Source organism: Rhinopithecus roxellana, chromosome 5, assembly GCF_007565055.1.
Source record: "Rhinopithecus roxellana isolate Shanxi Qingling chromosome 5, ASM756505v1, whole genome shotgun sequence".
Lineage (NCBI taxonomy): Eukaryota > Metazoa > Chordata > Mammalia > Primates > Cercopithecidae > Rhinopithecus > Rhinopithecus roxellana.
The window spans coordinates 152291161-152305289 of NC_044553.1; the positions used below are offsets into that span (position 1 = coordinate 152291161).

The 14129-nt window shown below is 50.8% G+C and overlaps 1 protein-coding gene across 2 annotated transcripts in view; it reads right to left on the reverse strand.

The window, feature by feature from the left end:
• PRIMA1 (proline rich membrane anchor 1) overlaps positions 1–13660 on the reverse strand; it is a 73028-nt gene extending 59368 nt beyond the window's left edge. The window contains exons 1-3 of one of the 2 annotated variants that reach the window (XM_030929744.1): positions 13532–13660; positions 12604–12727; positions 4498–4633 (exon numbers count right to left, since the gene is read on the reverse strand). In XM_030929744.1, coding sequence (XP_030785604.1) covers positions 4498–4633; positions 12604–12696 — 229 coding nt within the window. In that variant the 5' untranslated portion in view covers positions 12697–12727; positions 13532–13660. Of the gene's footprint in view, positions 1–4497; positions 4634–12603; positions 12728–13376; positions 13447–13531 lie in introns of those variants that run through there. The other variant, XM_010384518.2, reaches the window with a different exon arrangement.
• Between the last annotated feature and the right edge of the window lie 469 nt (positions 13661–14129).

Here is a 14129-nt window from a genome sequence, read left to right on the forward strand (position 1 = left end):
AATTCTCCCATGTCTTCCTAAATCCGCCCTCCCTGCCCCTTTTGGAATTATGTATCCCCTTCCCAACAGCACCTCTTTATCCCCCAGGTCTGGCTGGCACTCACAGGCTGCTCTTCATCAGAATGCGTCCACAGGATGTTTACAGCAATGGATACCCGTCTAGTTTTCAAAAGTACTTCTCACTTTCAGGAACCTTCAAGTCAACCCCATGGGGTGGGTGTAGCCTATGAACCTATTTTACAAAGGAAGAAACTGAGGCTTTGGTTAACCAGCTCTCTTAAAATCATGAGGAGGAAAGAGCAGGGCTAGCATGCCAACATAGGCTCAAGAAAGGCTCGTGGAATCGGCCTCTTATGCCAAGCCCTTGGTCTTTCATGACCTGGGCCCTGCTGATGTGGACAAGTCCCTGTGTGACTCTGTAACCCTCAGGGGGCCCAGCCCAGGGTTGGACATAGAACAGGTGCCTGGCAAATGCTCGCCAGATAAATGAGAGGCCCTTGTGAGTGGCAAGAATGCAAAGGACATCAGAGGAGCAAATGGGACAAGGACTGGCGCATGCCTTGAGCCAGTGAATCCAGGGAGATGGCAGGAAGGGACACTCCTGTGAACACCTTCTGCAAATGACAGTCCACTGGACCATGAACTCCATGAGGGCAGGAGCTGTCTGCTGCCCACTGCATGCCCCACACTTGGAGCTCAGTGCACACCTGTTGAGTGACAGCTGAGGCTCTACAGCATTGAAGCCCTGTGCCCTCTGGGAGACACGAATTCCTTCAGGGTTATATAGCAGGCACTTGTTTCTTGCTGCTGTTGTTGTTCGTTTGTTTTTTTGTTTTTGTTTTTGTTTTGAGGCGGAGTTATGTTCTTATTGCCCAGGTTGGAGTGCAATGGCGCGATCTCGGCTCACTGCAACCTCTACCTCCCTATTTTATGATTTTGGCAGAAGTTGTAGATGTGGCCGTAGCTCTGACATTTATTGGGCACTACTTGTGTGCAGGGCTCTGGGCTGAGCTCAAGGAGGACCAAGAGAATGAATAAATCACATTCTCCACCACTGGTCTAATCCACCTTACATGCCTGAGGCACTCCATGGCTATGGTAGACATCCCCTGCCCTCCTGGCCTGGTAGCCATGTTCTTATTTTTGGGTTATAGCCCTTCTATTCGGATTTTCCTTTGGGAAACCACCTCTCCCTGAGCCTCTATCCACACATCCCAACTCCAGGGGTGGTCACATGGCCTGGTCCTGACCAACCAGCATATTCTATCCCATAAGCCACCATGATTGGTCCACCGGTGGGCACATGACCCAAGCTAGTCCGGTGAAAGTCAGCCTCAGGGCTTCCCTTGGACTATTGGGAAACAGAAGGTCTCTTCCTAGGGAGATTACTGACTGTAAGGATGATGGAATGCTGGAGCCTGGAGCTACAGGAACTGAGCCAGCCTGAGAGAAAAGGCAACCCAGGAGAAATCAGGAGAGAGCGATAGAGACAGAGACAGAAATCCAATACCGTCATCATTTGAGACCATGGATTCAGCAGACCTGCTGACTGTATATCCTGATACATGAGCCCACAAGCTAACATCTTTCTCCCTCGTTTTTGTATTGCTTAAACCACTTCAAGATGTGTTTTTGCTACTTGAAACTGAAAAAGTCCTGCCATACAGAGCTCTCCTTTCTCACTTTCCTCTCCCAAGAAGCACCTTCAGTCCCAAAATTCAACATGAGTTCTCTCCTCTCTACCCAACCAAGCACTCTCCTCTAGCCTCCTCCCATCTCCGTAGCCCCCAGCGTGGTTTCAGGCCCTCTTTGATGGTCTGGGGTCTGAATGATCTCAAGAGACCCCCACCTGACTCCAGTCTGCCAGCTCAACCCCAATCCACTTCAATCCAACCCACATTGTCAAAACAGCTGATCTTTTGAAACAGACAATATAGGCTCATGTCACTTCCCCACTTAACACCTTTGTAGGCTCATCGCTGCCCAGAGCGGTTTCCTAAACCTTTGGGTCCATGTCCTTGCAGTTACGGAGCTGATTTTAGGTGGTACCTAGACGCAGCACTCAAACACACTGAGACCTGTAATAAGAAACTTGAGCTCCTTTTGATTCTCTTACAAACTTTCCAATTACTTTATAGAGAAGATCTCAGCACTGTGCTACTATGACTTTGACATCTCTCTACCACTTACTTCTCTCCCTTTTTTAACAAATAGAGAGGAAGCCTCAAGCTCAGAATCTTCCAGAGAAGGCTGGAATTTTAAAACCTTGGTTTGCTTCCATTGCATTTATTATTATGGTCACCTTCCATTTATGCAAGTGGTACTGGTTTCTCATTTACAGTAGTTTTGTAAAGATAAAGAAATTAATTTGTATACACACAAAAGTGAGTTTATTTAAAGAAAAAATAAAGCAAATAAGAGATGGTACTTGGATATGCATGAATGTAGGTCATTGTTTGGCAAACAATGACCTATAGGATGAAATGCGATCTGCTCGGCCAGGCACACAGGCCTTTCTAGGTCCTCCTCCTTGGCCACCCTTTCAAGCCACTGAAGGGCTTGTGACTCTCAAGAGGAGTCTCACAGAGCCACACTTCCAAGCCTTAGTCCACCCTCTTCCTTCTGCTTGGATGCCCTTTTCCCCCAACCTGCCTAGCAACCTGGAACAATCCCATTCATTCTTTTTTTTTTTTTTTTTTTTGAGACGGAGTCTCACTTTGTGGCCCAGGCTAGAGTGCCGTGGCGCAATCTCAGCTCACAGTAACCTCCGCCTCCCGAGTTCAAGTGATTCACCTGCCTTAGCCTCTGGAGTAGCAGGGATTACAGGTGCCCGCCACCATGCCCAGCTAATTTTTGTATTTTTAGTGGAGACAGGGTTTTACCATGTTGGCCAGGCTGGTCTCGATCTCCTGACCTCGTGATCCACCCACCTTGGCCTCCCAAAGTGCTGGGATTACAGGCATGAGCCACCGTGTCCGGCCAATTCCATTTATTCTTAAAGACCCCTGTTACTATTTACTGGGGCTACTGTTTTGCTTAACTATTCAGGTATTTCCAGTGCACCTGGCAAACCATTTCTGTGTTCTCTCAGGCCACTCTTTGTGGGTTGCTGACAGGATGGCCTTCCCTTGGAGGGCTGAGATTCCAGAAGGCCAGGACAGTCCTTCTCCTCTGTCTGACACAGATGCTCAGTGAGCACAAGATGACCTGAAGGGACCCTAGCTGGGGGATGTGGATCATCAAATACAAACCACTGGGAGCTACGTGCCGTGGGGCCCAAAATGTGGGAGACTGAGGAATTCTAAAGGAAGGGAAAGGAGTGATCTCCAAGGGTAGGTGCAGGCCCAGGGATAGAGCATCCCGGGATAGAAGGATCCGGCAGAGGCCCGGAGCAGAGGGCCTGGCAGGCCTAGGTTCTCAACTGTAACTTGCATTTGAATCACTTCAGTACTTGTTATTGTGACACTTCCCAAGTCCCACCCCAAAAACTCTGGCTCAGTGGGTTTGAAGTGAGCTCATGAAGATGCATTTTAAAACAAATGCTTTGGGTTATGCTGAAGCAGGTCATTTGAAGGCCAGGCTTTGAGAAGCAATGGGCCACAGGGTGTCAGGGAAGGATGGAGATATACAGAGGCCTCACAGTCAAAATGCAGGAATTCACACAAATTGCAAAGATCCTCCAGAACATTGCATCACTGACTGGGGACCAAGAGACTGGAAACACAGCCTACCAGACAACAAGCTTTGTGCCAAGGTTATCGAAAATACATCCCAAATAATTCCATGGAGATGTGTTTAATGAGGTAGATATGGACATGATCACAGGCATCCTATAGGTGGGAACTTGAAGGAACCATGTGAAATACAGAACCTCCTTTGGAGAGACCTTATCAAGTAGCAATTGTAAACAGGGAACTTTACCATGTAGAGGTCAGGGCTGAGGCCATTTCTGGCTAAAGAAACGCTCCTTTGTTTGAATGACGGCGCAATCAAATTGTTCAGAGATGAAATTGTCCAAGGCAAACAAGTCACAGAGAGGTTTTAGCAGAATTTGGTGCACATAGCTGAAAGGCATCTTGTAACTTTGCTCCCAGAGCATTGACTTTGGTTCTACCCTAACTGCCTCCTTAAATGTAAATTATAATAGAGAAATAGAACTGTGTGTTGGGGGAGGGGGGCTATTTAAGACCAGTCCCCAGCAGCTGCCCCCTTTAAAGATCTGGCCTTCGGAACAATCCAGGCCAAGTCACTCATCAAATGGAGATTGACTTTTATCTGATTAACTGATGGAGAAACATCCTTCTCCATCTCGCAGGAGCGTGCTGTGGGAAAGGCGTTTTGCAGACTGCAGGGGAAAGTTGGGCCTTGGCTTCCCTCCTGCTTGGACAGTGGAAAATTACCAAGAAGGCAGGGCTGCCCTCGGCCACGCTCACTGGATCTTCATGGGCCCAGGAAAACACAAAAAGAAACCTGAAAATGGAGTGAGCCATTACCTACCTGGGGCGGAGAGAAGTCTGGGAGGCGGTGGGGGCGGGGGCGGTGGGGGCAGTGGGGGAGGAGGCCGGCACTGGCAGACGTGTCGGCAGCTGTCAGTCACTTTGGAGCAGGACTTCTGGGGCTCACCGTGCGTCACCTGTAAACATGGGCACACGTACCCAACAGAGGGAGAAGACCATAAGGCAACTAGAAGCTGAAATGAGCCCAGGCCACCCTGTCCCCTGCCAGGCTGGGACTTGGGATTCCTCTCCAAGACCAAGGCAGGAAGAATCAAAGTCAGACTGATTCAAAGGGGACAATGTTGTTGGCGGCTGGCCTGGCTGGCTGGAGACCAAGGTTTTCTTCCTAGCTTTGCCAGAGACCCTGGGCGAGTGACCTGGATATGAATGAGAAGTCGACAAGAATTTGAAGGTTAACTGGTAGAATTTCCCCATTGTACAAATGGGTAAACTGAGGCCCAGGCAGAAGCAGCTGCCTGAGGGCCTCACACTTGGAGAGTGAGATTCTTTATTTCCTCTGTAATCTACGCCCAGCCACTTCGCCTGTCTTCCTTGCTACGGCCCAAGGCCAAGCCCTGGCTTCTCTCCAGCCCTCACTCCTCATGGCCTTTTTGTGTCTACTCTGGGGCAAGGCCCCCCTCTCTAGGGGAGAAACCTCATCCAGTGAGGCCTCTGCTCCTGTGTCCCCACGTGACCGAAGGGAGCAGAACAACCTGCTTGATGCTCTCCACTCGGTGTCCTGGTGGTCTTGTGGGAAGGGCACCACCTCCATCCCCCCAGCAAGCCCCAGATGCCATCCCATCCCTCGTGGGATCATGTGGCCTACAAGGTCTGCAAGGGGCAATCCCTGACAACCTCTTTGGCCCTGCCTCATCCCATGCTCTCTCCCCGCCATGCTCTCTCCCTGCCATGCTCTCTCCCTGTTTCTCTGCCCTCATTCTCTCCTTTCAGTTTCAGGCCCCTGGCCTCTGCAATTGCTGCTCCAGTGGTGGTAATGTTCTCCCATCCCTACCCCTGCTGCGCCCCTGACTCAGCTTGGCCATGACCTCACAGACGTGTCTCTGACCTCTTTATCCAGCCAGATCCTTTTGTATGGGCTCTCCTGGCACCAGGTTCCCCTCTAGGGGCAGAAATCTACATTTGGATGTTACCTGGTTCATACTTATCTTCACCATGGCACTGTGAGCTCGCTGAGGGCAGGGCAGGCTTTGTTCCTTCTCTCTCACTACCATAAATCACCACTTAAGGGAATGCCCACCATTTGATAAATCTTTGGTGAATGAATGAATGAATATGAAAAACTGGGCCACAATCCATGCCTCTTGAATCCTGACATGGTGTTTTTCCAGCACCAATCTCAGCTTGCTCATCTGTCAACGAGGAAGGGTAGTCGGAGTGAGCTGGGCTCCACCAGCAGTTCCCAGCCCTGGCTGTACATTGGAATCTCCCTGGTGGTTTTAAAAAATACTCATGCCTGAGCCATATCGATTAAATCAGAATTTTGTAGGTGAAGCTGGGCCTGGGGATTTTGCTTAAGCTTCCCATGTTAAACTTCTTATGCAGAGCCAGCATGGGAACTGGGTGGATGGATTAGACTGACTGCCGGTGTCCCTCGCTATACAGAGTGCCATAAATCCAAGAGTCTGGTGTTTCATGCCTGTCCCAGGGAACAAGCTGGTTTAAAAGCACAAAGAGTTGCCAGTCACCCTCCACCTCCTCAATGGCCATGGTTAATTTCTCTGTCATCTCTGAGCCACTAGAAACCAGAACTCCACTTTCCCTGCAACTAGCCCTGTGTGGTCTGCCTTTGAATGCTGATTCAGCCCCTCTGCCACGTGGCAGAGAGATCCCCTGGGGCTGGGCGGCTCCCATCACACCTGAAAGATGTGAAGAAGTAATGTGGGTAACGTCCACTGGGGTGGCAGCAGGAAGTGAGCTGATTTACAGCCCTGGCTTAATATCTACGAGGCTAAGAGGCTCCTGCTCATCACCTTTTAATGTTTTTAAAGGGCCATTGACTGCATTTCAAACCCTGGAAGGCAATCTTCTCTCCCACTGGGAAGAGCATACCATCAGATGGTGGCCTCTGCTCAATTATTTTACAGAAATGATTAACTCCTTACATGTCAGTGGGAAATCCACCGGCTTCTAGACCGGTGCCATTGTTAGATGTCCCATCATTGAGCCTGTGCCCCTCCAGATTCTGACCTTCCGAGACCCTGGGGTTTGCTAGAAAGCTTCATTCTCCTAACAGCTGGCCTCTGAGCCCACTTCTTCAATGCACTCTACCAAGTGTGTGAACTTCAAGCAAGACCATTGCCAGTGCAATTATTTTCTCAGTCTCAGGTGCAATTTATGAGAGAGAGTTCAAGAGGAGCACGTTTGGCCCGACACAATGACCTATTTTTGTGAGAGGATATGAAGGTACGGATGTATAAGGATATTTAATGTGATGAAGTTCTAGGCAGAAAAATCAGGGCCAAATTTCAAGGCTGCAGGAGGAAGAAGTGAAGGAGCACACTGCATTTAAAACACTGATAGTTCTTGCCTGTAATCCCAGCACTTTGGGAGGCCGAGGTGGGTGGATCACCTGAGGTCAGGCGTTCGAGACCAGCCTGGCCAATATGGTGAAACCCTGTCCCTACAAAAAAATACAAAAATTAGCCAGGGTGGTACACGCCTGTAGTCCCATCTACTCAGGATGCTGAGGCAGGAGAATGACTTGAACCTGGAGGTCAAGGCTGCAGACAGCCAAGGTCATGCCACTGCACTCCAGCCTGGGCGACAGAGCAAAACTCCAGTCTCAAAAAATAATAAATAAATAAATACATTAATAAAATTGATAGCTCTGGCCAGGTGTGGTGGCTGACACCTGTAATCCCAACACTTTGGGAGACTGAGGCAGGCGGATCATTTGAGCCCAGGGGTTCAACATCAGCCTGGGCAATAGAGTGAGACCTCATCTCTACAACTTTTGTTTTTTTTTTTTTTTTTTAGCTGGGCATGGTGGCACACGCCTATAGACCCAGCTACTCCAGAGGCTGAGGCGGGAGGATTGGAGGATTGCTTGAGCCCAGGAGGTTGAGGCTGCAGTGAGCTATTGCAGCGCACCACATTCCAGCCTGGGCAACAGAGCAAGACCCTGTTTCAAAAAAAAAAAAAACAGTGGTTCTCAGTCTCTTATATAAGGGCCTCTCTGAAATGTAAGCAGGCACAATTGCTTAGCCAACTGTTCTCACAAAAGGAACAAGTCTGGTCTGTCCTTATGCCTGACAGCTGGGCCTCCACTGCTGTGTCCTGAGAGTTTGGTCTACTCCAAGCCTATGGTATCTGAGCCTGCCTCGACTCTGGGTTACTCAGACCCCATATCCACTTGCTAGCTTCTCTCCATCCTTCAAATCCATCTCTTGAATAGCCTTATTGGGTGTTCATGCAAAAAAGGACTGAGACTTCTCTCTCTCCTTTTTTTGAGACAGGGTTTCGCTATGTTGACGAGACTGGTCTCAAATTCCTGGGCTTAAGCAATCCTCCTTCTTGGGCAAAGCCATCCTAAACCCTTCTGCACCCCAAATTAGACTCCCTTGCTCAGTGCTGCTGCTTTATTCTGCAAACACTTCTGTCTGGGGCATTTCCGTGCTAGTTTGTAATGTGTGTCTCTCTCCACTAAGTTGTGAGTGTCTTAGGGCAGGCAGGTAGATGAGTACTTTATTAATCCTGAACAATCATGATTTTCTGAGCCTTACTATGTGTCCATCATAGGTTCATGCTCCCATTTCGCCCTGGGCATAACCGGGAGAGATAGGTGATATCATCCGCTCTTAACAGGTGGCCCGCAGGCTCAGTGAAGCTAAGTGATGTACCAAAGTTGCCCAAGGCCCAGCATTCAGTTGGCGTTCAGTGAAAAGGTGCAATGCTCACCAGTGGAGAAACACAGGATCTGTCCCATTCCCCAGTGCTGGTTCCACTTGATTGGCAGTGTTGTATTTAGACCAATAGAGAGGAAGCCTCGGATGTCCAGAGCTTGTCTCAACACCTGGCATTTGGTTTCTATCTTGGGGAATTTCAAAAGGAGAAGGAACTTGCCCCTAAAGTAACCTGCTCTTAGCTGGACTTCGTTAAGAAGGAGCAGAGGCCCAGAAAGGTCAGTGACTTGCCTAAAGCCCACAGAACACAGGCTGGTATTGGTACTTCCTGGGACCACTTCTTATTCCAGTTTCACCATCATCTGCCTTCCAGGCCCTGTTCTGCAGTGTTCTCCTGCAGCCAGAATCCTGTAAATGCTGTAGGCTTGAGAGTAGGCTGAGGCACAGGTAATGTCCTGGAGTCTCCTGGATTTGGTACCTGTAGCAGGGGTCTGAGGGACACAGTGTTCCCAGCATCAGTTCCCTCTTCTCCAACCACTGTCCTCCTCCTGGCCAATCAGTGTCCTACTACCATCCTACTCCTGGCCAATCAGTGCAGTTCTGGGTCCAGCAGACGTTGCCTCCTAAATCGTCCTTGAATCCATCTACTCCTCTGTTTCCTTTGCTGCCACCTGAACGAGGCCACCATCAGGTCTCCAGTGGGCAGTACCTGCCTCTCATCTAGGGTTGCCAGATAAAATATAAGATACCCTATTACATTTGAATTTCAGATAAACAACAAATAATTTTAATTGGGAAAGTTATTATATGGGAGACATGCTAGGAAAACAATTTGTAGTTTATTTGAAATTCAAAGTTAACTGGATGTCCTGTATTTTATTTGCTAAATCTGGCCACCCTCCCCTTACCTACCTCTTTGCCCCTGCCTTGCCTCCTCTCTGCATCCATCCTTCATGCAGGAACTGGACTGAGATTTCTCTTTCTCTCTTTTTTTTTGAGACATGGTTTCACTATGTTGTCCAGGCTGGCCTCGAATTCCTGAGCTCAAGCAATCCTCCTGCCTTGGCCTCCCAAAGTGTTGGGATTACAGGTGTGAGCCACTGCGACCAGCCTGGACTGAGATTTCTAAAATACCAACCTGAGATTGTGTCATCTCTTACTTAAAACCCTTTACTTAAAATGACATACATAGCCCTCAGGATCAAGTCCAAACTGCAGGACACTATGTTAGTGGCTTACAACAGTGGCCTTACCTGGTGCTTCTTTCCCCTGGGTCTTCCAAAGTCCCTATCTCCTCTGGCCTTGGGCTGTTCCCTCTGCCGGGACACCTCACCCTCATTTGCATCCTAACTTCTCATCCTGCATGTCTCAGCTGAAGCACCACACCCTTCAGGCTTCTAAGACTCTTGCCCCTAGTCCAAGCTATTTCTTCTTGCTGAGCTCTCTTGATGATAATTACTTGTTTAATTAGCTCTACATTGCCAAACTATCAGTGCCACAAGGGAAGAGGCCACTAAGCCCCTTGCACTTAACAAAGGGCCTGGCATATAGTAGGCGCCCAATAAATGCTGCCAAATGACTCATCAAAGCTGCAGAGACTGACTATAGAAGGGGTTCAACATTACTTGGGTCTGGGGTGGCTCCTCATCAGCACACAGAGACCCATAAGGCCAGATAAGGGGCTGTCTCTCTAACTATTGCTTTAGGAAGGCAGCCACCAAGATGATGGCTTCTGGCATCTTTCATGGAGACAGGCCAGCACCACGGTAACTTGATGAGACACACTCCTGTCACACCTAATAAATTTGCCAGCCTGTCATCCTCTTTCCTTGCAAAAAAAAAGAATAATCTGGAAGTGAACTTAGAAGAACCCTAAATCACACTAAATCACAAAAGCTCAAAATCTCAATTCCAGACACATGAAAGAACAGGGGGGAAAGGGTAAGGAATGCTCCCACCAACCCTTCTGGCAATTTAAATGTTGTCTGACTTTAACAATTAAGCTTCTTATCAACTAGCAGCAGCCAGAGGCTTAGAGCTGATTGCAAGGTAAGAACCTGGTGCTTTGGGGGACCCCAGGTCTCTTGCCTCAGTTGAGGATCCCATTAATCACAGGACTTTGTCATGTTGGCCTCGTCCTTCCAGATGCTCTTCTGGCAAAATGCTCATGGAAAGGCAGAGAGCTCTGAGTTTGTTCTCCAGATTAGAGAAACTCCTATGACGTGACAGGTTTTATCTTCCCCACTTAAAGAGAAACACATGGCTTCGTGCGCTTCCATTTTTCCTCTTCTCTCCTATGTTCCCCCGGATTTAACTCTTTTGCTTAAAGCCAGATCCATTCATTCCAAAACCCCTTTCCCTTGATTTCTCTGTCCCTATCATTTGTAAATTAATTTTTCCAGAGCCTTAAGCCAAGTTTTTACCCATTCTACTTGTCTGGAGGGTTCCTTTTGAAATTGATTTGTATGAAAATTGATTTGTATTGAGTAAGAGCATCTGAAATACACACACACACACATACACACACACACCCCTGCCCACACACGCACACACACCTGCTTGTATAAGTACTGCCTGGCTAAAGGACACATAAAAAAACTGAACTGCTTTCACAAAATTATTTCTTCTGGGAGGACTGCGGGGTGCTTGTGGGTCTTCTGTTTAGATCCTACTAGCTCACACAGTAGAATTCTAGTCTTGGAGACTGACAAGCTCATTATGTTGCTTCCCACCCCAGCTGAAGAAGTCTTATGGAAGAGAGAAAACTGTAAACAAATGAATCTAAAAACTAAGTGAACTCAATATCTGAGGTTCAGCTAAAAGTTGAACAAGGGAAGCTGGTCCCAAGCCACTGAAGTGTTTAGAAGTGACAAAATCGTGTTTCCTGAGGAGACACAGCTGAGTTTAATAACTGCTGTTTCACACATTAGACAAAGCTGTCAATTCCAAAAGGTAAACAATTGTGAGTGAGACGGAGGCAAGCCAGAGAAGAGAGCAGAAGACAGGGCCTGGGAGTGGGGATGCTGAGCAGCGTCAGACCCCGGCTCTGGATGGGCAGTCACCCAGGCCATCATCCAGGCAGGACTAACTGAGCAAACTCCCGGCAGGGCCCATCATTTGGGGCAGCTCAGGGACCTCGATAGACTGGCAAGTGGTCTTGTCCCCTTCTCCTTTTTTTTGGTCTGTCACCCCTACTCAGAGCAGCCATGTGAATGGTCCCCAAACCCCAAAATGCCACTGGGAGAACATGAGGCTACAAATACCCGAGAGTGGATCCTCAATGCCCAAAACAATGAAAATGTCCTCCAGAGCCTGCAGAAAAAATGTCAAACAGACCACGCAGTGATCAACAGAGTACCTGGTCAGCCAGGCAGAAGAACGGCATTACTATTACTCCTATTAGCAATGGAGCAACCACTACCGGTTAGTGTGCATCATGGTCCTGGCACTGCGCCAAGTAATCTTTACATATCTCATCCAGTACTTAGAATAGTACAGTCAGGAAGAAGAAACTAACTCTCAGAGAGGGGTTGCCTAAAGCCTCCCAGCTGGTGAGGGACAGAGCTGAAGCTCAAATTCCGGAGCTGACATTGAAGTCCACTTTGTCACCTCTCCACTGTACCAGTAACCATGCACATTCTGGGGGGGACTAGGGAATATATCATTGAACCCTGTCTCTGATCCTAAGAGGTAACTCCAGTTAGTGGCTGCCTGGCCTCTGCCCTGCGATTTAAGAGGCACAGGGTGAGAGATTCAACCCTGGGCAGTCCTGACAGATGGGCCACCATGCATTATCTGTCCACAGCCTCAACTCTGATACCTACAAGAAACACGGTTGCCTTCTATGTTGAAAACCAGTTTAAGAAAGGTAATTTGAAGTTCACCAGTGGTTCTGGCGGGAAGGAAATAATATATATCCTTGGGATGACTTTTCCTTGTAAGTTTGTTTCTTTCCTGAATTTCTACCCTAGAATGCTATCATCGGAATGTATTCTCTGAGCCCCTTTCTATTCCAAGGCCGGCCCGGTCCTGCAGGCTTTAGGCCACAATTGAAGCCTCTCTTTGGAGTTTCTTGTCTTTTCAGGGGTAGGGTATGGGGTACGGTAGCAGCTTTTCTTTTCCCCAGCTTTTCCGAGAACCAATCAGTGGGGCGGCTGCAGGAAGCCAGGGTCTCAGGAGGGAAGGGGCAGCTCTCCCCTCACCCAGGAGGTCCTCCCAGCCAGTGCGCCGCCGGTGCGTCTCACCTGCACGAAGCCCCAGAGCGGGTGGAGCGCGCAGTGCAGCAGCAGCGAGGACCAGCAGCAGCCACGGCCCAGCACCAAGTCCCGGAGGAGCATCTCGGCCAGCGACGCCCGCTCCTGGGGCGAACTGTCAGGAGAGCAAGGCTCGGGTCAGGCGGACATCGCGCGGGCACTTTAGCCGCCGCGCACCAACATACCTCCCATCCCGGATCGGTCGGGCACGCCCCGCACCCAGGGGCACCCTAGTAAACCAAGCCTGCACTTACACTCCAGCTTACACCTCCACTGACTCTTCGTAAATCCCAGAATTCACTCTTTTCTTAGGCACATCCCCAGAACCCCGCACGTACACTTTAGCTCCGCGCACAGCTCCCGAATATGCGTGCATACCTTGGCCCCATGCACACCTCCAGAAACAGCCAAGCACACTTACTGCGCCCCATTAACCCCTAGAAGCAGCCACGTACAACTCACTGTATGAGTACACTTCAAAACCGGCGGGCACTACTCACCCTGTGCGCACACCCACAGAAACAACCGTGCACACCCACTGACTCCTGCCTGCACCCTCGCTGACCCTGCATGCACGGCACCAAGAAATCTCACGCTGCGTGCACCCTCACTGCCCTGCCGGCCTCATTGCGCACACTGCAACATAGGCACCTCCGTGCGCTGCCCCTTTGCACGCTCCTGCCCAGCCCCGATCTCCCGCTCCCGGGCGTGGGTTCCCCCCACGCCTCCATCTCCGCCCGCACCCTTCTAACGCCTCACGCCACCTTGCCTGGCGGCGGCCCCAGCCGATCCTCAGCTCGCGGAAGAGAAGTCCGCGTCCCCCCCACGGCAGCTCTGTTTCCCAGCCGCCGGACAGCCCCCATTTAAAGCCAGCCGCCTCCCCAGTCCCCCGCCCTCTAGGCGGGGCCTCGGTCCTCACCTTGGCGGCTGCGCGGGCGCCCGGGGGCTTCACATGCCGGGAAGGAGCTCCCGGCGCTGGAGCAAAAGTTTGCGCGCCGGTTGGGCCTCCCGGGGCGCTGAGCGGAGGACCAGGAGTGGCGTCCTCGCACCGGGCGCAGGGTGCGGTGGCTCCCGGCTGCGCCTGGCCGCGCGCTGGGCGGGAGGGGCGGCACCCCGCGCCCAGGGCCGGGGCTGGCCGCCGAGGCGGAGGCGGAGGCAGAGGGCGGGGAAAGTCTCCTCTAAGCCGCCTGGAGCCGGCCGCGCGAGCCCTCCACGGGCTCGCGTTGGCTCTCCGCCCTTCCTGGTGGCGCCGAGCGGCTGCCCGGGGCACTGGGGTGCCCGAGCTCTCTGCTACCTTCACGCCGGCCCGCGAGAGGCAGCGGCGGGAGGTGCCGGCAGGGAGCGCCCGCTGGGGCAGCAAAGCCGCGGGCGGAGGCGAAATAAATAATGCACGAAAAAGGAAAACAGACGTGAGCCGAGCCAGAGCCTCTCCCGCCTCCCGCCCGGGGCTGCACTCCCGCCCGCGCTCCCCCCACCGCCGCCGCCGCCGCCGCCGCCAGCGCCGCTGCAGTGATTCC